The 23,634-nt window shown below is 52.5% G+C and overlaps 1 protein-coding gene across 3 annotated transcripts in view; it reads left to right on the top strand.

Moving 5' to 3' along the window:
* The window catches only part of camta2 (calmodulin binding transcription activator 2), a 56,291-nt gene that overhangs the window by 16,402 nt on the left and 16,255 nt on the right, over nt 1-23,634 (top strand). For all 3 annotated transcript variants that reach the window (XM_037541081.1, XM_037541079.1, XM_037541080.1), the window contains exons 5-12: nt 1,028-1,163; nt 1,354-1,425; nt 2,018-2,168; nt 2,300-2,425; nt 2,721-4,714; nt 6,279-6,405; nt 9,027-9,161; nt 22,027-22,199. In XM_037541081.1, coding sequence (XP_037396978.1) covers nt 1,028-1,163; nt 1,354-1,425; nt 2,018-2,168; nt 2,300-2,425; nt 2,721-4,714; nt 6,279-6,405; nt 9,027-9,161; nt 22,027-22,199 — 2,914 coding nt within the window. The remainder of the gene's footprint in view (nt 1-1,027; nt 1,164-1,353; nt 1,426-2,017; nt 2,169-2,299; nt 2,426-2,720; nt 4,715-6,278; nt 6,406-9,026; nt 9,162-22,026; nt 22,200-23,634) is intronic.

Genomic DNA, 23,634 nt, shown 5'->3' on the forward strand with positions numbered 1-23,634 from the left:
CCTGCCCTGTGCCCTGTGTCCTCTACCCTGTGCCCTGTGTCCTCTACCCTGTGTCCTCTGTCCTCTACCCTGTGTCCTGTGCCCTCTGTCCCCTACCCTGTGTCCTCTGTCCTCTACCCTGTGTCCTCTGTCCTCTACCCTGTGCCCTGTGTCTTCTGCCCTGTGTCCTCTGCCCTGTGTCCTCTACCCTGTGTACTCTGTTCTCTACCCTGTGCCCTGTGTTCTCTACCCTGTGCCCTGTGTCCTCTACCCTGTGTCCTCTGTCCTCTACCATGTGCCCTGTGTCCTCTACCATGTGCCCTGTGTCTTCTGTCCTGTGCCGTGTGTCCTCTACCCTGTGCCGTGTGTCCTCTACCCTGTGCCCTGTGTCCTCTGTCCTCTACCCTGTGCCCTGTGTTCTCTACCCTGTGCCCTGTGTCCTCTACCCTGTGTCCTCTGTCCTCTACCCTGTGCCCTGTGTCTTCTGCCCTGTGTTCTCTACCCTGTGCCCTGTGTCCTCTACCCTGTGTCCTGTGCCCTCTGTCCCCTACCCTGTGTCCTCTGTCCTCTACCCTGTGTCCTCTGTCCTCTACCCTGTGCCCTGTGTCTTCTGCCCTGTGTCCTCTGCCCTGTGTCCTCTACCCTGTGTACTCTGTTCTCTACCCTGTGCCCTGTGTTCTCTACCCTGTGCCCTGTGTCCTCTACCCTGTGTCCTCTGTCCTCTACCATGTGCCCTGTGTCCTCTACCATGTGCCCTGTGTCTTCTGTCCTGTGCCGTGTGTCCTCTACCCTGTGCCGTGTGTCCTCTACCCTGTGCCCTGTGTCCTCTGTCCTCTACCCTGTGCCCTGTGTTCTCTACCCTGTGCCCTGTGTCCTCTACCCTGTGCCGTGTCCTCTACCCTGTGTCCTCTGTCCTCTACCATGTGCCCTGTGTCTTCTGTCCTGTGTTCTCTACCCTGTGCCCTGTGTCCTCTACCCTGTGTCCTCTACCCTGTGCCCTGTGTCCTCTACCCTGTGTCCTCTACCCTGTGCCCTGTGTCCTCTGCAGGCCGCAGAACGGCTCCATCTTCCTCTACAACAGGAAAAAAGTGCAGTACCGCAAGGATGGATACTGCTGGAAGAAGAGGAAAGATGGAAAGACAACAAGAGAGGATCACATGAAGCTGAAGGTGCAGGGCACGGAGGTAGAACACGCTATTAACTACACAGATGCTTAATATTCGTGTAATTAAATATGGAAAGTTTTCATGATTTCTCATTTTTATTATCGTATCTGACCTTTTTTGTGAATGTGCAGTTTCTGTGATGTCATCTCTCTCTCTCTCTCTCTCTCTCTCTCTCTCTCTCTCTCTCTCTCTCTCTCTCTCCCCGCAGTGTCTGTATGGTTGTTATGTCCATTCCTCCATTGTCCCTACATTCCACAGGAGGTGCTATTGGCTGCTGCAGGTCAGTTAAGATCACATGATCTCTGCTTTATCCAATCACGCGCAGAGACAGTTGTTTGTGATGTATACAGTGAATGAGCATCAGAAACTGCAGTGATGAGTCAGAGCTGTTAGGGTCTGACACTAGTGGATTTATACAGTGATCACAGGCTCCTATTAATTAGTAGAAACGTCAGCGTCGGGGGGCGGCTCAGTTTAGTCCAGGAGGACCACCATTCAGATCACAAGAAATTCAGAAGTGTACCGAATCAAATCGTGGTGAGATCTGAGATTTCACAGTGCACTGAACCTTTAAAAAAGGGATCGAAACCTAACCTAATTCAGTCTCATGCTACAGTCTGTGATTCATGATTCACTGAATCACTGGTAAAGAGTCGTATTCTACTCAAATCCAATATTAGGATGCACAGAATCGTTTACTAAAGAGTTGACTTAAAATGGAATCAAATCACTGTGAATTCCTTTATATTTCAAGATCTACTGGATTGTTTCCTTAGGAATCACAATTCAAACATCTGAGAAGAATGATAATGCAGTCAAATTTCTGAGAGAGTCGAGTGTGTGTGTGTGTGTGTGTGTGTGTGTGTGTGTAGAACCCGGACATCGTGCTGGTCCACTATCTGAATGTGCCGAGTGTGGAGGACAGTGGGAAGGCATGTGGGCCGGTTCTTTGTGCCGTCGCTGACCGCCGGGACGGACTCCGCTGGAGCCGCGACGAGCTCATCTCGCAGCTCAAACCCATGTGTGAGTAACCCATCAGAACTTAAACCCTCAGAGATAAGAACTTAATCCGAGCTTTATCTAGAACTGGAGGAACTTACACTGTGTGTGTGTGTGTGTGTGTGTGTGTGTGTGTGTGTGTGTTGTGTGTTCAGTCCACAGTATGAAGTGGTCCTGTGGGAATGGGGCAGAGCTCTCTATAGAGCAGCTGGTGCAGCAGATCCTGGAGTCGCAACAGACCAAACCCCAACCACGCACACACACCTGCCTCTGTAACCACGGTAACATGCACACACACCTGCCTCTGTAACCACGGTAACATGCATACATACCTGCCTCTGTAACCATGGTAACATGCATACATACCTGCCTCTGTAACATACCCCAACCATCCACACACACCTGTAAACACGGTAACACACGCACACCTGGCTCTGTAACCAAGGTGACATACACACATAAATGTGAAAGGGAGACACACTAATCTGGAGCACTGCTGTTCTAATTAACACACACACTAACACACGTTTGTATTTGTGTGTGTGTGTGTGTGTGTGTGTGTGTGTGCGTGTGCAGGTTCTCCTGGAGTGAACATTCCTCACCGGTGTAACAGCACCAAACATCGGATCATCTCCCCCAAACTGCCGAGCCGCCCCTCCCCCTACCCCGCCCTCACCGAGGTGCAGAACCTCACCAATGAGGGCTCAGGGGGCGGAGCCAGCAGAGAGGCTGGGGCGGGAGAGGCTTCGTCTGGAGGCGCAGCCTCTGAAAGAGCGCCTCCTTCTGTTAGGCCAGGAGGCTCCAGCCCGGCGGTCGCCGCGGACAACGGGAACATGTCCTCCCCTTCCTCCTCCTCATCCTCTTCCAGCCCGCCCCAAACTCAGCGCGCGGCAACTATCGCCCTTAGCAACGGAAACAGTTTTTACAGTGACCAGCGCAGCGGCCTGGCAACCGTGGCCTTGCCGCAGAACGCTTTGATCGTCATGACAACAGCAGCACTGGGGCGGGGTGGTGAGGAGTCTAAAGGTGAGCTGGGCTCTGCCCACCTGTCACTCACACATGCCGGTGGAAGAATAGTCCTATCACCTGTGCCACCCAAACCGGACACGCCCTCTCCTCCAACTGCTGCCTCCCCACCCAGCCCAGCCCCGCCCCCTCACTCAGTGTCGCCTAGTCAGGGTGTGGCTACTTTGTCACTTACTCTCCTGCAAAGCCCTGTGATAGGAGGACTTCTGCTGACGGATCGCATCCTTTCAGACGCGTCTGGCGCTTTGCTCCGCCCACCCTCACCGTCTCCCTCCTTAATGGCTCCACCTCCGCCAGCGACAGACTCCCCCCCTGCCGCTGGCCCTACTCCCTCTGCCCCACTGCCCTTCGACCCCGACTCATTCCTCAACAGCCCCAAACAGGGCCAAACCTACGGAGGCTCCTCCCTTACCCCGCCCAATCAGGCGAATAACCCCAGCGCGTCCTGCCGGACCCCACCCCCTTCTTCCTCTCCTCAGCCTCCGTCTCTGGCGCTCTCTCTCTCCCCAATTTCTCCTCCCTCGTCCCTCTCTTCTCTCTCTCCCCCCACCTCCACCCCCAGCTCGTCCTCTCTCTCTCCCTCACTCTCGTTCTCTCTCTCCCCCTCATGCCCTGCCCGCTCCCTCCCCCCGCTGTGCCTAGACTCTTCCCTAGGCCTTGATTCGCTGACCCGCCCGCTAAGCCCCGCCCTTGGCGAACAGGGCACTTCGTCCCCATTGGACGCAGCTCACCAACGCTCTGCCTCCCGGTATCCAGACGCTAACGGACAAGCCCTGCTAATTGGAAGGGAGAACGGTGCCCCGCCCAGTCCTCTGTCACTAAGCCAGCTACAAGCCAATCAGCTTTTGCCTTCACAGCACTCGTCAACCAATCAGCAGGCGAGCCATCTGTCAGGCAGTCAGCTCCAACTTAACCAAACTATACCCAAACAGCTCTCACCCAAACAGCGACAGACCAATCAGCCGCCAGCTCACGCAGAGAGGGCGGAGTTCAGGCCTAACGAGGCTCAGTCTGACCTCCTGATGACCCACCCCCCGCGGCCGCCGGTCCGGGGTCTGAGGCACAGCCTGAGTCAGCCAGCTCTGTTCACACACTCCGACACACACACTAACACACACTCGCACGCGCACACACACGCTGGGAATGCCAGTCCGGTCCGAGTGAAAGAGGAACCGTCTCCGCCCATCAACGCCACCGTCCTTCGAGAGCTCGAACCCGACGAGACGCCCATGGACACTGCCAACAGCTCAGACCCCACCCACCCCGGCGGGGGGGAGACGGAGCTGTCGTTTGACTCCACCTTCCCAGACCTCATATCTGAGCTCATCACTGAGGAGACGAGTGCTCCTCCTGCTCCAGCCCCGCCAGCTTTCCCAGTCAGGTACATGGTCCCGCCCCAGCCGATGCCCTCCACCTCCTTCCTGCCCTACTCACTCCTCACGCCCACACACACACTACCCCACGCGCAGCACTCTGGACCACCCGAAGAGACCCCACGTCTGGCCAGCATCACCGACTTCTCCCCTGAGTGGTCTTACCCAGAGGTGAGGCGCTTCACCACCGATACATCAAAGTGATAATTCCAGTCAGTGGAAACGTGTTAACGTAGCTAACAAGGAGCAGATGTTCATACATGTGTCTTACCAACCGACTGTACGCACACAGCGCCCCCTGCTGTTTATCAGAGTCGCCCCCTGCTGTTTATCAGAGTCGCCCCCTGCTGTTTATCAGAGCTTCCCCTGCTGTTTATCAGAGTCGCCCCCTGCTGTTTATCAGAGTCGCCCCCTGCTGTTTATCAGAGCTCCCCCTGCTGTTTATCAGAGGCGCCCCCTGCTGTTTATCAGAGCTCCCCTGCTGTTTATCAGAGTCGCCCCCTGCTGTTTATCAGAGTCGCCCTGCTGTTTATCAGAGTCGCCCCCTGCTGTTTATCAGAGTCGCCCTGCTGTTTATCAGAGTCGCCCCCTGCTGTTTATCAGAGTCGCCCCCTGCTGTTTATCAGCGCTCCCCCTGTTGTTTATCAGACTCACCCCCTGCTGTTTATCAGAGCGCCCCCTGCTGTTTATCAGAGCTCCCCCTGCTGTTTATCAGAGTCGCCCCCTGCTGTTTATCAGAGCGCCCCCTGCTGTTTATCAGAGCTCCCCCTGCTGTTTATTAGAGCGCCCCCTGCTGTTTATCAGAGCTCCCCCTGCTGTTTATCAGAGCGCCCCCTGCTGTTTATCAGAGCTCCCCCTGCTGTTTATCAGAGTCCCCCCCTGCTGTTTATCAGACTCACCCCCCTGCTGTTTATCAGAGCTCCCCCTGCTGTTTATCAGAGTCGCCCCCTGCTGTTTATCAGAGCTCCCCCTGCTGTTTATCAGAGCTCCCCCTGCTGTTTATCAGAGCTCCCCCTGTTGTTTATCAGTGTCGCCCCCTGCTGTTTATCAGTGTCGCCGCTCCCCAGTTTCAGTCTCCATTTCCCAAACGCTTTAGCCGAGCGTGCTAACGTTCCTCCTCCTAATAAACAGACACCCGTTCAGCTCTGCCTCCTCATTATTCACCTCCATCACTGTAATACTCCATCATCTACATTAACACAGGAAGGTGGTCAGAGGGGCGGTGGAGTTCGAGTCGGCAGCGTCTGAGATGTTTAAAACACAGAGTTAGAAGAGAAAAACATCTCCCAGTGAAAGCCGCGTTTTACAGTAGGAATAAATGGAGCTCATTATGCTGGTAGTGAACTACGCTGCCTGACTCAGCCGCCTCAGAACCAGAGAAACGGGCCTTAAACAGGAGTCAGGACCCTGCTGGGCTTCATCCTAAAGTCAGGACAGGATTTAGGAGGTTTAGTCCAGTCAGGATGTTTGTGTGATGCTGTTTTCTGATCTGGAGTTAATGAGGAGATGATGAAGGGAGGAGCCGTTATTCTGGAATAGATACTGAACTAAATTCAGTCTGGACTGAAGTCGTCGTTCGACCCCCGGCTTTGAGAGCTCCTGCTTCTGTCTTTAGCTACAGGCTGTGGTTTTTTAGCGCCATGCTAATCGGTAGGGCATAAGCTTCCATTAGATGTTAGCAACATTAGCCTGTCTCTTTACTGTGAGCGTGAACTGTCTCCCTCTCTTTTCTCAGGGTGGGGTGAAGGTGCTGATAACTGGCCCGTGGTCAGAAGTGAGTGGCCGGTACTCGTGCATGTTTGATCAGAGTATAGTACCTGCCTCGCTGATCCAGCCAGGTGTGCTGCGCTGCTACTGCCCAGGTGAGCGTAAGAATAAGCTGTACTAGCGGAGTCACGACAGGAATTAAACGAGTAAACTTTATCATTGAATTCTGTGTCTTTTTTAACTGTAACATAAACAGACGTTGTTAAATATTGATCATGTGCAGTTTGTCTGCTGAATTCTCCTGTTGAGTACTGCTTTAGAAAAGAGAGCTAAACAGATTAGTAAGTAATACAGGCCTGTATACAATCATATGCATAATTAAACACTAGATTTTCTCACTGGCTGTGTTTACATGCTCGCTACAAGTAATCTGACCCAGAATTATGCATGGACACCCACTTAGTGTAAACGTTACCATGACAACCAGCATCATGTGAGGTCCAGTCAGAGTGAGATGAGCAGCAGTGAGCAGTGATTGTGTATTTAACTGCTTTAAAATGACGTCAGACTCAGGAAAACGTCCTTCACACGTCCTTATTAAAGAAGGCCGAGAGGAAGACGTCGTGCTCTGAGACGCACAAGCTGGACGTCCGTCCCACCGCCGTCTTTTAAAGATCAGAGCATGAACTTCGTCTCCTCTGCAGACCAGTTTCTGCTCCGCCGTGTTGAACGGTATAAACTCTCACTGTGACGCGACGCTCATGCAGAACGGACTGAAACTTTCCGATAGGGAACGTAATCGGATACAGGCGTTTACACGGATATTATTCTTCTATTTAATGGATTATTTACAGGATTGCTCACCTCGTTCAGTCAGATAGGAACTGTATTCCGAATGGCCTCAATCAGACTAGACATTCCGACGTATTCTACTTTTATTGAGCTTTTAGTCAGATTATTAATGGATTATTAGGCTGCACATAAATGTGGTTAGTGAAAATAAGTCAACGCATAACACTCAGCACATCGCAAAATAACCATCTGAAATATAAAGTGTAAATTTTATTTATTATATGTTTATTTGAGTTCAGCATATTAGGAGAAATAAGCTAACCTATAAAATCTAAACAGCTTTTTCACAGATGAGCTTTTGTCTTTTATTTTTACCCTGGTTTGTTAAATTCATGAAAATGAAGTGGGTTCTGCGGGTCTGTGATTCAGCCCGTTCAGCCGCAGAGTTATTCTCATTATCAGCCCGTTTCACCCTGAGCTGCACTACAGTCCCCAGCATGCACTGCAACACAATGTGCGTCCTAACCCAAACAGCAGTCTACAGGTCAGCAGTCACACACAGAGACAAGGTGCCTGGAGTCCAGTTCGGGCAGACCTGCTGTACCCCGGGGCATTTGGAGGTGACCGTTGTCTGTAGCGAACGCAGCCTGTTGTTTTATCTGGAAGATTTTTTGTTAATTAGTTGAGTTTGACACCCCTCGTTTAGAGGATGTGCTCAGACCTTTGCACACAGCTGTAAAGCTCCGGGGGCCAGGAACTGTGTGAGCTCTTTGAACTGAAGTGCCTTTTCCAGCTCTGCTCTGTGAAGCGAGTGTACAGCTGGTTTAAAGCAGTGCAGTGTGGGCGAGTGTCCACTGGAGGGCGCTGTGCTCTGTCTAACGATGTGTCCTGCAGGGGGAGCAGGTCGGCTTACGGCCCACTGCGTTTATCACACGGAGCTGAGCACATGGTAACTCCAGCCCTGACAGTTAGACTGGTAACCAGACTGCAGGCTTAAAGACGACGGTTCTTCAGGGGTTCTTCAGTAAGATAATGGTTCTATATAGAGCCACAACACTCGAAGCACTTTGGCTGATGAAAGGGTTCCTTCTGGGACAATTTGGCTTAACTGTCTCCCTCTCTCTGTCTCTCTCTCTCTCTCTCTCTGTCTCTCTGTCTCTGTCTCTCTCTGTTTCTGTCTCTCTCTCTCTCTCTCTGTCTCTCTCTCTGTCTCTCTCTCTGTCTCTCTCTCTGTCTCTCTGTCTCTGTCTCTCTCTGTTTCTGTCTCTCTCTGTCTCTCTCTCTCTCTCTCTGTCTCTCTCTCTCTCTCTCTGTCTCTCTCTCTGTCTCTCTCTCTCTCTCTCTCTGTCTCTCTGTCTCTCTCTCTCTCTCTCTCTCTCTCTCTCTCTCTCTCTGTCTCTCTCTCTCTCTCTCTGTCTCTCTCTCTGTCTCTCTCTCTCTCTCTCTCTCTCTCTCTCTGTCTCTCTCTCTCTCTCTCTGTCTCTCTCTCTGTCTCTCTGTCTCTCTCTCTCTCTCTCTCTCTCTCTCTGTCTCTCTCTCTCTCTCTCTCTGTCTCTCTCTCTGTCTCTCTCTCTCTCTCTCTCTCTCTCTCTCTGTCTCTCTCTCTCTCTCTCTCTCTGTCTCTCTCTCTCTCTCTGTCTCTCTCTCTGTCTCTCTCTCTCTCTCTCTGTCTCTCTCTCTCTCTCTGTCTCTCTCTCTGTCTCTCTCTCTGTCTCTCTCTCTCTGTCTCTCTCTCTCTCTCTGTCTCTCTCTCTCTCTCTCTCTCTCTGTCTCTCTCTCTCTCTCTGTCTCTCTCTCTCTCTCTCTCTCTCTCTCTCTCTCTCTCTGTCTCTCTCTCTCTCTCTGTCTCTCTCTCTCTCTCTGTCTCTCTCTCTCTCTCTCTCTCTCTCTCTCTCTCTCTGTCTCTCTCTCTCTCTCTCTCTCTCTCTCTCTCTCTCTCTCTCTCTCTCTGTCTCTCTCTCTCTCTCTCTCTCTCTCTCTGCAGCTCATGAAGCTGGCCTGGTGGCTCTCCGGGTGATGAAGGATATGGACGCTGTTTCCTCGTCTGTTCTGTTTGAGTACCGCGCTCGTAACGCCGCGTCTCTGCCGAGCTCTCAGCTCGACTGGCTTTCACTGGACGGTCAGTACGGTCACTCACTCGGAACGTCTGGGTTCTCGTTTTTCACTAAAAGTTACACAGGCGGGTCTTCTTACTGTGCCTTTCAGACTGGTGTATGCAAATGAGCTCTGAGATCTGAATGGGTGGGGCTAAACTGCTGTAGCTGAATGGGTGGGGCTAAACTGCTGTAGCTGAATGGGTGGGGCTAAACTGCTAAAGCTTTATGGGTGGGGCTAAACTGCTGTAGCTGAATGGGTGGGGCTAAACTGCTGTAGCTGAATGGGTGGAGCTAAACTGCTAAAGCTTTATGGGTGGGGCTCAACTTTTGTAGCTGAATGGGTGGGGCTAAATTGCTGTAGACTGAATGGGTGGGGCTAAACTGCTGTAGCTGAATGGGTGGGGCTAAACTGCTGTAGCTGAATGGGTGGGGCTAAACTGCTGTAGCTGAATGGGTGGGGCTAAACTGCTGTAGCTGAATGGGTGGGGCTAAACTGCTGTAGCTGAATGGGCGGGGCTAAACCGCTGTTGCTGAATGGGCGGGGCTAAACCGCTGTAGCTGAATGGGTGGGGCTTAACTGCTGTAGCTGAATGGGTGGGGTAAACCGCTGTAGCTGAATGGGTGGGGCTAAACTGCTGTAGCTGAATGGGTGGGGCTAAACTGCTGTAGCTGAATGGGTGGGGCTAAACCGCTGTTGCTGAATGGGTGGGGCTAAACTGCTGTAGCTGAATGGTAGGGGCTAATCTGCTGTAGCTGAATGGGTGGAGCTAAACTGCTGTAGCTGAATGGGTGGGGCTAAACTGCTGTAGCTGAATGGGTGGGGCTAAACTGCTGTAGCTGAATGGGTGGAGCTAAACCGCTGTAGCTAAATAGGTGGAGCTAAACTGCTGTAGCTGAATGGGTGGAGCTAAACCGCTGTAGCTAAATAGGTGGAGCTAAACTGCTGTAGCTGAATGGTGGCTGTGAGATCACAACTTTTATGTACTAATTCAGTGTCTTTTATTGTATAAAAGTGAGGAAAGCTCAGTTTTCAGGGTTATGGGTCCTTTAAAGACCTGTGGGTGGCGGACAGGATGGAGGGACGGGGTCCTGGTCTCCTGGCTAAATCATCCTCATACTGAGTTGGGTGGTTTGATGGTTCTTTGACGGTAAAGAAAATGGTTCTACTTAGAACCATGAACAGTCAAAGAACCCTTTGCATAATGAAATCGGTCTCTGCATTGTGAGGCGGTTCTTCAGATTGATGAAGAACGTCATGTAGATGGTTCTGTATCAAACCTTTTTGGTCTGTCTAGCACCCCAAAGGGTTCCGCTATTGTTCCAAGCTAAAGAACCCTACAGAACCTTTTTTTGCTACGACTGTGCTGAATCGCCTCTATACAGCACGGTCACACAGTAAAGGTTCCCTGACGCAGCTGTTACACGCAGAAGCAGTCAGCCGTGTCCATTCGTCCGTCGGTCCGTCTGTCCATTGGTCCGTCCGTCCGTCTGTCCATCGGTCTGTCGGTCCATCTGTCCGTCTGTCTGTCGGGCCATCTGTCTGTCCGTCCGTCCATCTGTCCATCGGTCTGTCGGTCCATCTGTCCGTCCGTCCGTCTGTCCATCGGTCTGTCGGTCCATCTGTCCGTCGGTCCGTCCGTCCGTCCGTCTGTCCATCGGTCTGTCGGTCCATCTGTCCGTCGGTCCATCAGTCTGTCCATCTGTCTGTCCATCGGACTGTCGGTCCATCTGTCCATCGGTCCGTCTGTCCATCGGTCTGTCGGTCCATCTGTCCGTCCGTCCGTCTGTCCATCTGTCCGTCGGTCCATCAGTCTGTCCATCTGTCTGTCCATCGGACTGTCGGTCCATCTGTCCGTCTGTCCATCGGTCCGTCCGTCCATCGGTCTGTCTGTTCATCTGTCCATCTGTCTGTCGGTCCGTCTGTCCACTGGTCCGTCTGTCCGTCAGTCCGACTGTCTGTCCATCCGTCCGTCCGTCTGTTAATCGGTCTGTCCGTCTGTTCGTCCGTCTGTCCGTATGTCTGTTCGTCGGTCCGTCTGTCCGTATGTCTGTTCGTCGGTCCGTCCGTCCGTCGGTCCGTCCGTCTGTCTGTCCATCGGTCCGTCCGGCCGTCCGTCCATCCGTCATCTCCGTTAGCACATAAAAACCCCTGACCTGGACCTGTGGACGTTAAGAGATGATCGGTGCTGATATGAATGGGAAGCCTGTTTAGCCTGTTTAGCCTGTCATTCCGTCATTCCGTAGCCACGTACGTCTGTCGGCATCCTACTGAGTCAGTCTGTGATCTCTTTAACCTGTTACCGCTGTAGCTTCTTATCCTGCTCATCCGTTCAGCCCAGCGTTCCGGGACCCTGTACTAGCGGTGACCTGTTACGGAGCTGACCTGTTTTTGTGAATCTGAGGCAGTTGGTCTGATGGCCGGCTTCACTGTTACCCGGTCAGCCCTGTAACTGGTACTGCTTTGACTCCTTAACCCTCGAAAGCCTGTTTCCTGTCATCCTGTAACACTGGCTGACCGCACACCACGCGGTCACCACGCGGTCACTATGCGGTCACCACGCGGTCACCACGCGGTCACTATGCGGTCACCACGCGGTCACCACGCGGTCAGCCTGTCGTTGCTTTGATCTCTATGCTTCGTTAGCCTGTTAGCCTGTCGTTCCGTAACGCTGCCTGTGCTTCACTTTAAACTGTCATCCCTTTAGCGTGTTACTGCTTTGGCCTGTTATCCTGGTTACCTTGTTAATCTGCCCCCCCCCCGACTCTTTATTGTGTAACATGGTTACTTTATCTCAGAGTTAAGCTCAGTACTGTGTGTGTGTGTGTGTGTGTGTGTGAGAGTGATTGTAGGTGTGTGTGTGTGTGTGTGTGTGTGTGTGAGGAGTTCAGTGTGGTGGTCTATTTCTGTCTCAGGGCTAAATCTATTTAAACCCCTGAGACCGGGGGGGGGGGGGGGTCTCACTCTATACCACCTCACCCCCCCCCCCCCCCCCCCCCCCCCCCCCCCTCTCTCTTTCACTCTGTCTCTCTCTCTCTCTCTGTCTCTCTCTCCCTGTCTCTCTCTCTGTCTCTCTCTCTCTCTCTCTCTCTCTCTCCCTGTCTCTCTCTCTCTCTCTCTCTCTCTCTCTCTCTCTGTCTCTCTCTCTCTCTCTCTCTCTCTCTCTCTCTCTGTCTCTCTCTCTCTGTCTCTCTCTCTCTCTCTCTCCCTGTCTCTCTCTCTCTCTCTCTCTCTCTCTCTCTGTCTCTCTCTGTCTCTCTCTCTCTCTCTCTCTCTCTCTCTCTCTCTCTGTCTCTCTCTCTCTGTCTCTCTCTCTCTCTCTCTCCCTGTCTCTCTCTCTCTCTCTCTCTCTGTCTCTCTCTGTCTCTCTCTCTCTCTGTCTCTCTCTGTCTCTCTCTCTCTCTCTCTCTCTCTCTCTCTCTCTCTCTCTGTCTCTCTCTCTCTCTCTCTCTCTCTCTCTCTGTCTCTCTCTCTCTGTCTCTCTCTCTCTCTCTCCCTGTCTCTCTCTCTCTCTCTCTCTCTCTCTGTCTCTCTCTCTCTCTCTCTCTCTCTCTCTCTCTCTCTCTCTCTCTCTCTCTCTCTCTGTCTTTCCTCTCTGGCAGGCTGTGTCTGGGTACAGGAATGTGAACACACACACGCTCGAGGTGGGCCGTGTGGGGGTCCTCATTCGGGACTTTCCCTGGTGCAGATCGGACGCGTGTGGAGTTTTCCTTTTTTATTTTTTTTCCCTCTGAGTGGAAAATTCGTACCTTTTTTCTTCTGGGACAATTTGGCTTAACTGATTCTCTCTCTCTCTCTCTCTCTCTCTCTCTCTCTCTCTCTCTCTCCCTCTCTCCCTCTCTCTGTCTCTCCCTCTCTCTGTCTCTCCCTCTCTCCCTCTCTCTGTCTCTCTCCCTCTCTCCCTCTCTCTGTCTCTCTCCCTCTCTCTGTCTATCTCTTCCCCTGCCCTGTTGTTTCGCTCTATACCTGTCTGTGTATTGTGTGTGTGTGTGTGTGTGTGTGTGTTTGTGTTGTGTGTCTGTGTTGTGTGTAGCTAGGCTCCTCTTTTAACGCTGTGACGCCTGTGTGTGTGTGTGTGTGTGTGTGTTTACTGAGTCGACTCTGTCCTCCTCTTTTTGTCTTTCCTTGTCTTCCCTCGCTCTCTCTCCTCCCATCCTCCTCTCCTCTCCCGCTGCATCCTGCTCTCACACTAACACACTGACTGTGCTGTGCATGTAATCCCACAGAGAGAGAGAGAGAGAGAGCGAGAGAGCGAGAGAGCGGGGGAATAAAGAGGGACAGATCAATAGAGAGGGAAGAGAAGATAACCGCAGCTGCCGGGATGCGGCTGTGAGGTTTTGTGCGTGTGTGAGTGATTTGCTGAGGATTGAGCTGTGATGGAGGAAGATGCTGTAGGTAGGCCACGTGTGTGAACACCAAACACACAGTGCACAGTTAGTCTACTGATCTGTTTATGTGCTGTTTCTGTTTTATTTACATGCAGTTTCTGACTAAAACACACAATCTTAATATCTTTATCAGGACATTACTGACATTGTATTACGAACTTTGTGAGGACCTCCACCTACATTAGATTACTCGTTCTCTTTTGAAGACCTGCATCTGTATCTTTTTCCAGACCTCCATTGATTTTATGTTTTTTGGACACCTATTAATATCACCTCACTGTCTTTTTGAAGAACTGTATTGATGTTATATTAATAATTACTATTATCTTTTTGTGAGTCTCCATTGACATTGTATAACTATCATTGTGACCTACCGAAGTTATGCCATGTCTTTGTGAGGACCTCCACTTGCATTACATTATCTTTTTCGAGGACCTGTAATAACTTTGTAGTAATATCTTTTTGCAGACCTCTGCAATGATTTGTATTACTGTAGTTGTTTTTTTTGGACCCTTATCAACATCATATTACTGTCTTTTTGAGTCTTTTTGACATTGTAGTTCCATGTTTTTTGAGGACCTCACTAACATTGTACTACTTGAGAACCTTCATTGACATTGTTTAACTATCTTTGTGGGGTCCTTCACATTACACAGTAATGCTTTCCTATCATTACGAGAACATTGGGTCCTCAGAAAGGTCTGGATACAAAAACACAGTGATTTTGAATGTATCTGGGTATATACAAAGTCCCTTACGTCCTCTAATGGCATTACAATTGCGTGAGTGTGTGTTCCAGGATCTGTGGATCATGTTGCATTAGTGGGGTCTCCTCCTGGACTGGACACACTCCAACATACACACACACACACACACACGTTCATGGTGATCGTTGATGGGATGACTGAGGCGAGATCAGAGTGAATAGTTTCCATGCGAAGGATTAGAGAGACATGATACACTTATCAGACACACACACACACACACACATCTGAGTGTAATTCTTCTTTTACTCCTGGCTTTGTGAAAGCCGTGTCCTTGCTTGTCTTTGAGGGTGTGTGTGTGTGTGTGTGTGTGTGTGTGTGTGAGTGTGTTTAAGCTTCCGTGTGTGGCACCAGTAAAAGTTTAAGTCACCTGTCAGCACCTACTCTGACTGAAGCAGTAAATCTGGAACACACAATCACACACACACACACACACACAGACACAGACACTCACTCAGGTAGCGGTTGTGTGTGTGTGAATAATGAAATGTGAATTGTTTAAACCCTATATTTCAGTGAAAAGGGTACAAAGACAACAGATCAAATGTTGAAACTGAGAAATTGTATTTATTTGTTTGTTTATTTATTTTTAAATTTTAAGAAAAAATAAGCAAATTTTGATTTTGATGCCAACAACACATCCAAAAAGTTGGGACGGGGGAACCGAAGGCTGGTAGAGTTGAGTAATGCTTAAAAAAAAACACCTGGTGGTTGATTGGCAGCAGGTCAGTAACATGACTGGGTATAAAGAGCAGCTCAGAGAGGCGGAGTCTTTCAGAAGGAAGGAGGAGGAGGGGTCACCACTCTGTGAAAGACTGGACCATCAAATAGAGCAACAATTCAAGAAGAACGTCTCTCAACATAAAACAGCAAAGAGCTTCTGCTTTTCATCGTCTACGGTGCAGAATCTCATTAAAGACTCAGAGAATCGTCAGAGACCCGTATAGACACCTCAGCCCATCAGCCCCGTATAGACACCTCAGCCCATCAGCCCCGTATAGACACCTCAGCCCATCAGCCCCGTATAGACACCTCAGCCCATCAGACCCGTGTCCACACCTCAGCCCGTCAGCCCCGTATAGACACCTCAGCCCGTCAGCCCCGTGTCCACACCTCAGCCCGTCAGCCCCGTATAGACACCTCAGCCCATCAGCCCCGTATAGACACCTCAGCCCGTCAGCCCCGTGTCCACACCTCAGCCCGTCAGCCCCGTATAGACACCTCAGCCCGTCAGCCCCGTATAGAGACCTCAGCCCATCAGCCCCATATAGACACCTCAGCCCATCAGCCCCGTATAGACACCTCAGCCCATCAGACCCGTGTCCACACCTCAGCCCGTCAGACCCGTGTCCACACCTCAGCCCATCAGCCCCGTATAGACACCTCAGCCCATCAGACCCGTGTCCACACCTCAGCCCGTCAGACCCGTATAGACACCTCAGCCCATCAGCCCTGTATAGACACCTCAGCCCATCAGACCCGTGTCCACACCTCAGCCCATCAGACCCGTGTCCACACCTCAGCCCGTCAGACCCGTGTCCACACCTCAGCCCATCAGACCCGTGTCCACACCTCAGCCCATCAGACCTGTATAGACACCTCAGCCCATCAGCCCCATATAGACACCTCAGCCCATCAGCCCCGTATAGACACCTCAGCCCGTCAGACCCGTGTCCACACCTCAGCCCGTCAGACCCGTGTCCACACCTCAGCCCGTCAGACCCGTGTCCACACCTCAGCCCATCAGCCCCGTATAGACACCTCAGCCCATCAGACCCGTGTCCACACCTCAGCCCGTCAGACCCGTGTCCACACCTCAGCCCATCAGCCCCGTATACACACCTCAGCCAATCAGCCCCGTATAGACACCTCAGCCCGTCAGACCCGTGTCCACACCTCAGCCCATCAGCCCCGTATACACACCTCAGCCAATCAGCCCCGTATAGACACCTCAGCCCATCAGCCCCATATAGACACCTCAGCCCATCAGCCCCGTATAGACACCTCAGCCCGTCAGACCCGTGTCCACACCTCAGCCCGTCAGACCCGTGTCCACACCTCAGCCCATCAGCCCCCTATAGACACCTCAGCCCATCAGACCCGTATAGACACCTCACCCAATCATACCCGTATAGACACCTCAGCCCATCAGCCCCGTATAGACACCTCAGCAAATCAGCCCCGTATAGACACCTCACCCCATCAGACCCGTATAGACACCTCAGCCCATCAGACCCGTGTCCACACCTCAGCCCATCAGACCCGTATAGACACCTCAGCCCATCAGACCCGTGTCCACACCTCAGCCCATCAGACCCGTATAGACACCTCAGCCCATCAGACCCGTGTCCACACCTCACCCCATCAGACCCGTATAGACACCTCAGCCCATCAGACCCGTGTCCACACCTCAGCACTTCAGACCCGTGTCCACACCTCAGCCCATCAGACCCGTATAGACACCTCAGCCCATCAGCCCCGTATACACACCTCAGCCAATCAGCCCCGTATAGACACCTCAGCCCGTCAGACCCGTGTCCACACCTCAGCCCGTCAGACCCGTGTCCACACCTCAGCCCATCAGCCCCGTATAGACACCTCAGCCCATCAGCCCCATATAGACACCTCAGCCCGTCAGCCCCGTATAGACACCTCAGCCCGTCAGACCCGTGTCCACACCTCAGCCCGTCAGACCCGTGTCCACACCTCAGCCCGTCAGACCCGTGTCCACACCTCAGCCCGTCAGCCCCGTATAGACACCTCAGCCCATCAGACCCGTGTCCACACCTCAGCCCGTCAGACCCGTGTCCACACCTCAGCCCATCAGACCCGTGTCCACACCTCAGCCCATCAGACCCGTATAGACACCTCAGCCCGTCAGACCCGTGTCCACACCTCAGCCCATCAGACCCGTATAGACACCTCAGCCCATCAGACCCGTGTCCACACCTCAGCCCGTCAGACCCGTGTCCACACCTCAGCCCATCAGACCCGTGTCCACACCTCAGCCCATCAGACCTGTATAGACACCTCAGCCCATCAGACCCGTATAGACACCTCAGCCCATCAGACCCGTATAGACACCTCAGCCCATCAGACCCGTGTCCACACCTCAGCCCATCAGCCCCGTGTCCACACCTCAGCCCATCAGCCCCCTATAGACACCTCAGCCCATCAGACCCGTATAGACACCTCACCCAATCATACCCGTATAGACACCTCACCCCATCAGCCCCGTATAGACACCTCAGCAAATCAGCCCCGTATAGACACCTCACCCCATCAGACCCGTATAGACACCTCAGCCCATCAGACCCGTATAGACACCTCAGCCCATCAGACCCGTGTCCACACCTCAGCCCGTCAGACCCGTGTCCACACCTCAGCCCGTCAGACCCGTGTCCACACCTCAGCCCATCAGCCCCGTATAGACACCTCAGCAAATCAGCCCCGTATAGACACCTCACCCAATCAGACCCGTATAGACACCTCACCCAATCAGACCCATATAGACACCTCAGCCCGTCAGCCCCGTGTCCACACCTCAGCCCGTCAGCCCCGTATAGACACCTCAGCCCGTCAGCCCCGTATAGACACCTCAGCCCATCAGCCCCGTATACACACCTCAGCCAATCAGCCCCGTATAGACACCTCAGCCCGTCAGACCCGTGTCCACACCTCAGCCCGTCAGACCCGTGTCCACACCTCAGCCCGTCAGACCCGTGTCCACACCTCAGCCCATCAGCCCCGTATAGACACCTCAGCCCATCAGCCCCATATAGACACCTCAGCCCATCAGCCCCGTATAGACACCTCAGCCCGTCAGACCCGTGTCCACACCTCAGCCCGTCAGACCCGTGTCCACACCTCAGCCCGTCAGACCCGTGTCCACACCTCAGCCCATCAGCCCCGTATAGACACCTCAGCCCATCAGACCCGTGTCCACACCTCAGCCCGTCAGACCCGTGTCCACACCTCAGCCCGTCAGACCCGTATAGACACCTCAGCCCATCAGCCCCGTATACACACCTCAGCCAATCAGCCCCGTATAGACACCTCAGCCCGTCAGACCCGTGTCCACACCTCAGCCCGTCAGACCCGTGTCCACACCTCAGCCCATCAGCCCCGTATAGACACCTCAGCCCATCAGCCCCGTATAGACACCTCAGCCCATCAGCCCCATATAGACACCTCAGCCCATCAGCCCCGTATAGACACCTCAGCCCGTCAGACCCGTGTCCACACCTCAGCCCGTCAGACCCGTGTCCACACCTCAGCCCGTCAGACCCGTGTCCACACCTCAGCCCATCAGCCCCGTATAGACACCTCAGCCCATCAGCCCCGTATAGACACCTCAGCCCATCAGCCCCATATAGACACCTCAGCCCATCAGCCCCGTATAGACACCTCAGCCCGTCAGACCCGTGTCCACACCTCAGCCCGTCAGACCCGTGTCCACACCTCAGCCCGTCAGACCCGTGTCCACACCTCAGCCCATCAGCCCCGTATAGACACCTCAGCCCATCAGACCCGTGTCCACACCTCAGCCCGTCAGACCCGTGTCCACACCTCAGCCCATCAGACCCGTGTCCACACCTCAGCCCATCAGACCCGTATAGACACCTCAGCCCGTCAGACCCGTGTCCACACCTCAGCCCATCAGACCCGTATAGACACCTCAGCCCATCAGACCCGTATAGACACCTCAGCCCATCAGACCTGTATAGACACCTCAGCCCATCAGACCCGTGTCCACACCTCAGCCCATCAGACCCGTATAGACACCTCAGCCCATCAGACCCGTGTCCACACCTCAGCCCATCAGCCCCGTGTCCACACCTCAGCCCATCAGCCCCCTATAGACATCTCAGCCCATCAGACCCGTATAGACACCTCACCCAATCATACCCGTATAGACACCTCAGCCCATCAGCCCCGTATAGACACCTCACCCCATCAGACCCGTATAGACACCTCAGCCCATCAGACCCGTGTCCACACCTCAGCCCATCAGACCCGTATAGACACCTCAGCCCATCAGACCCGTGTCCACACCTCAGCCCATCAGACCCGTATAGACACCTCAGCCCATCAGACCCATGTCCACACCTCACCCCATCAGACCTGTATAGACACCTCAGCCCATCAGACCCGTGTCCACACCTCAGCACTTCAGACCCGTGTCCACACCTCAGCCCATCAGCCCCGTATAGACACCTCAGCAAATCAGCCCCGTATAGACACCTCAGCAAATCAGCCCCGTATAGACACCTCACCCCATCAGACCCGTATAGACACCTCAGCCCATCAGACCCGTATAGACACCTCAGCCCATCAGACCCGTGTCCACACCTCAGCCCGTCAGACCCGTGTCCACACCTCAGCCCGTCAGACCCGTGTCCACACCTCAGCCCATCAGCCCCGTATAGACACCTCAGCAAATCAGCCCCGTATAGACACCTCACCCAATCAGACCCGTATAGACACCTCACCCAATCAGACCCATATAGACATCTCAGCCCGTCAGCCCCGTATAGACACCTCAGCCCGTCAGACCCGTGTCCACACCTCAGCCCGTCAGACCCGTGTCCACACCTCAGCCCGTCAGCCCCGTATAGACACCTCAGCCCATCAGCCCCGTATAGACACCTCAGCCCATCAGCCCCATATAGACACCTCAGCCCATCAGCCCCGTATAGACACCTCAGCCCGTCAGACCCGTGTCCACACCTCAGCCCGTCAGACCCGTGTCCACACCTCAGCCCGTCAGACCCGTGTCCACACCTCAGCCCATCAGCCCCGTATAGACACCTCAGCCCATCAGACCCGTGTCCACACCTCAGCCCGTCAGACCCGTGTCCACACCTCAGCCCATCAGACCCGTGTCCACACCTCAGCCCATCAGACCCGTATAGACACCTCAGCCCGTCAGACCCGTGTCCACACCTCAGCCCATCAGACCCGTATAGACACCTCAGCCCATCAGACCCGTATAGACACCTCAGCCCATCAGACCTGTATAGACACCTCAGCCCATCAGACCCGTGTCCACACCTCAGCCCATCAGACCCGTATAGACACCTCAGCCCATCAGCCCCGTGTCCACACCTCAGCCCATCAGCCCCGTGTCCACACCTCAGCCCATCAGCCCCCTATAGACACCTCAGCCCATCAGACCCGTATAGACACCTCACCCAATCATACCCGTATAGACACCTCAGCCCATCAGCCCCGTATAGACACCTCAGCAAATCAGCCCCGTATAGACACCTCACCCCATCAGACCCGTATAGACACCTCAGCCCATCAGACCCGTGTCCACACCTCAGCCCATCAGACCCGTATAGACACCTCAGCCCATCAGACCCGTGTCCACACCTCAGCCCATCAGACCCGTATAGACACCTCAGCCCATCAGACCCATGTCCACACCTCACCCCATCAGACCCGTATAGACACCTCAGCCCATCAGACCCGTGTCCACACCTCAGCACTTCAGACCCGTGTCCACACCTCAGCCCATCAGCCCCGTATAGACACCTCAGCCCATCAGACCCGTGTCCACACCTCAGCCCGTCAGACCCGTGTCCACACCTCAGCCCATCAGCCCCGTATAGACACCTCAGCCCATCAGACCCGTGTCCACACCTCACCCCATCAGACCCTTATAGACACCTCAGCCCATCAGACCCGTGTCCACACCTCAGCCCATCAGACCCGTGTCCACACCTCAGCCCATCAGCCCCGTATAGACACCTCAGCCCATCAGACCCGTGTCCACACCTCAGCCCGTCAGACCCGTGTCCACACCTCACTGCTGGCTGGAAATTAAATCAGTGGAAGGGTCACTGACTCAGTGTTGTCCATCAGACAGCTGTGTTTTATGGGTGTATTATATAGTACAGTGTATGTGATACATAGTACAGTACTGGAAATGTGTGCATTACATCATATACAAAATACTCTGTTTCACATCATACAGTATATTAGATTTAAAGTTCAGTATGTTATCTGTTTAAAGCAGTGTATTAAAAATATAGTACTCTTTTGGCCGGATTATACAGTATATTAGATATATAGTACAGTTTGTTGCTGGATTATACAGTATATTAGATATATAGTACAGTTTGTTGCTGGATTATACAGTATATTAGATATGTAGTACAGTTTGTTGCTGGATTATACAGTATATTAGATATATAGTACAGTTTGTTGCTGGATTATACAGTATATTAGATATGTAGTACAGTTTGTTGCTGGATTATACAGTATATTAGATATATAGTACAGTTTGTTGCTGGATTATACAGTATATTAGATATATAGTAGTTTGTTGCTGGATTATACAGTATATTAGATATGTAGTGTAGTAAGTAAATGCTGGTACACAGCGAGTGGGTGTGGATGTGTCTGGGTGTTCTGCAGGTGTGTGTTTGTGGTCCAAGTGATCTGATGCTGTGTTTGTGGTCCAGATTATTTGTGTGTGTTTGTGGTCCAGATGATGTAAGTGTGCGTTTGTGTGTGTTTGTGGTCCAGATGACCGGAGTGTGTGTTTGTGGTCCTAATGATCTGAGTGTGTGTTTGTGGTCCAGATTATCGGAGTGTGTGTTTGTGGTCCAAGTGATCTGAGAGTGTGTTTGTGGTCCACATGATCTGAGAGTGTGTTTGTGGTCCAGATTATCTGAGTGTGTGTTTGTGGTCCACATGATCTGAGAGTGTGTTTGTGTGTTTTGTGTAGATAATCAGTTCCGGATGTCCATCTTGGAGAGGCTGGAGCAGATGGAGAGGAGGATGGCAGAGATGGCCAACAACAATCAACAGCAACACCAGCAGCAGCAGAACCACCAACAGCGGCTTTCACGGCAACAGAGTTTACCTGCCTCCCCCCCGCGCCTCACACCTGAAAACCAGGTACACACAAGCACACACGCAGAATAACAAGAACTACAGCCAGGACTGGAAGCTCCAATCAGCGTAGTCACTGTCCAGCAGCTGATGGTCAGGTCAGCCTCACCTCAGCATTGTTAGTGCAGCCTTTATCCAACAGTCATCATCTCAGAAATCACTGAGGGACATGGTTCCTCAGTATTTCTTCCTCATGTTCCTAGAGAGTTTCTTCTTCTGAGTCTTGGTTCCTCACTGGTTCTTCCTCATTTTAGAGAGTTTCTTCTTCTGAGTCTTGGTTCCTCACTGGTTCTTCCTCATCATTTTAGAGAGTTTCTCCTTGTGAGTCATGGTGCCTCTGTGGTTCTTCCTCATGTTCCTAGAAAATTTCTCCTTCTGAGTCATGGTGCCTCAGTGGTGCTTCCTCATGATTTTAGAGAGTTTCTCCTTCTGAGTCATGGTGCCTCAGTGGTGGTTCTTCATAATTTTAGAGAGTTTCTCCTTCTGAGACATGGTGCCTCATTGGTTCTTCCTCATGATTTTAGAGAGTTTCTCCTTGTGAGTCATGGTGCCTCTGTGGTTCTTCCTCATGTTCCCAGAGAGTTTCTCCCTCTGAGTCATGGTGCCTCAGTGGTGCTTCCTCATGATTTTAGAGAGTTTCTCCTTCTAAGACATGGTGCCTCATTGGTTCTTCCTCATGATTTTAGAGAGCTTCTCCTTGTGAGTCATGGTGCCTCAGTGGTGTGGATGTATGGAGTCCAAAGCAATTAATATATAACATGCAATTTAATAGCAACAGTATAGAATGCTGTATACAGTGTACGGTACAGTGATGTTCTCCAGGTGAAGGTACTGGAGATCTGAGGGCTCCAGCTTTAACCCCAGTGGCAGTTTGGTGTTGTGAATGGTAACCAGACAGAAAACACACTTCACAGAAAGGAAACGGTTTATTTCCATTTGTATGGGGTTTGGGGATGTTTTATCAAGTCAGTCCCACAGGGTAGTGAGTATTGTTGTTTGATTGCAGCTCTGACAGGTCACCCAGCAGGGCTGCCTCCGTGCCGCTGGCTCGGCGCCTTTTGCTCGGCGCCTTCTGCTCGTTTTTTTTAGCTGAAGTTCTTGCGTCAGAGCAGCAGAGAGAGAGAGAGAGGGAAAAATCTGAGGGAGGGGAGAGGTGAAGTGTGAGAGTGTGAGGGGAGTCAGGGTGACACTGTGTGTGTGTGTGTGTGTGTGTGTGTGTGTGTGTGTGTGTGTGTGTGGGGTATGGATGTAATGTTTCCTATCAGGTGGCCCTCAGTGGAAAAGTTACTTTAGTCAGTGATGGAGAGAGTGAAAGAGGAGAATGTGACAGAGGGAAAGAAAAGCCGGGGGGGCGGTGGAGGGAAAGCAGGAGGGGCGTGTTTGAACCAGCTTGATCAAGTATTATTTTCCTTATTATGGTCTCCTTTCGTTAAGTTTTCTT

Source organism: Pygocentrus nattereri, chromosome 9, assembly GCF_015220715.1.
Source record: "Pygocentrus nattereri isolate fPygNat1 chromosome 9, fPygNat1.pri, whole genome shotgun sequence".
Classification (NCBI taxonomy): Eukaryota; Metazoa; Chordata; class Actinopteri; order Characiformes; family Serrasalmidae; genus Pygocentrus; species Pygocentrus nattereri.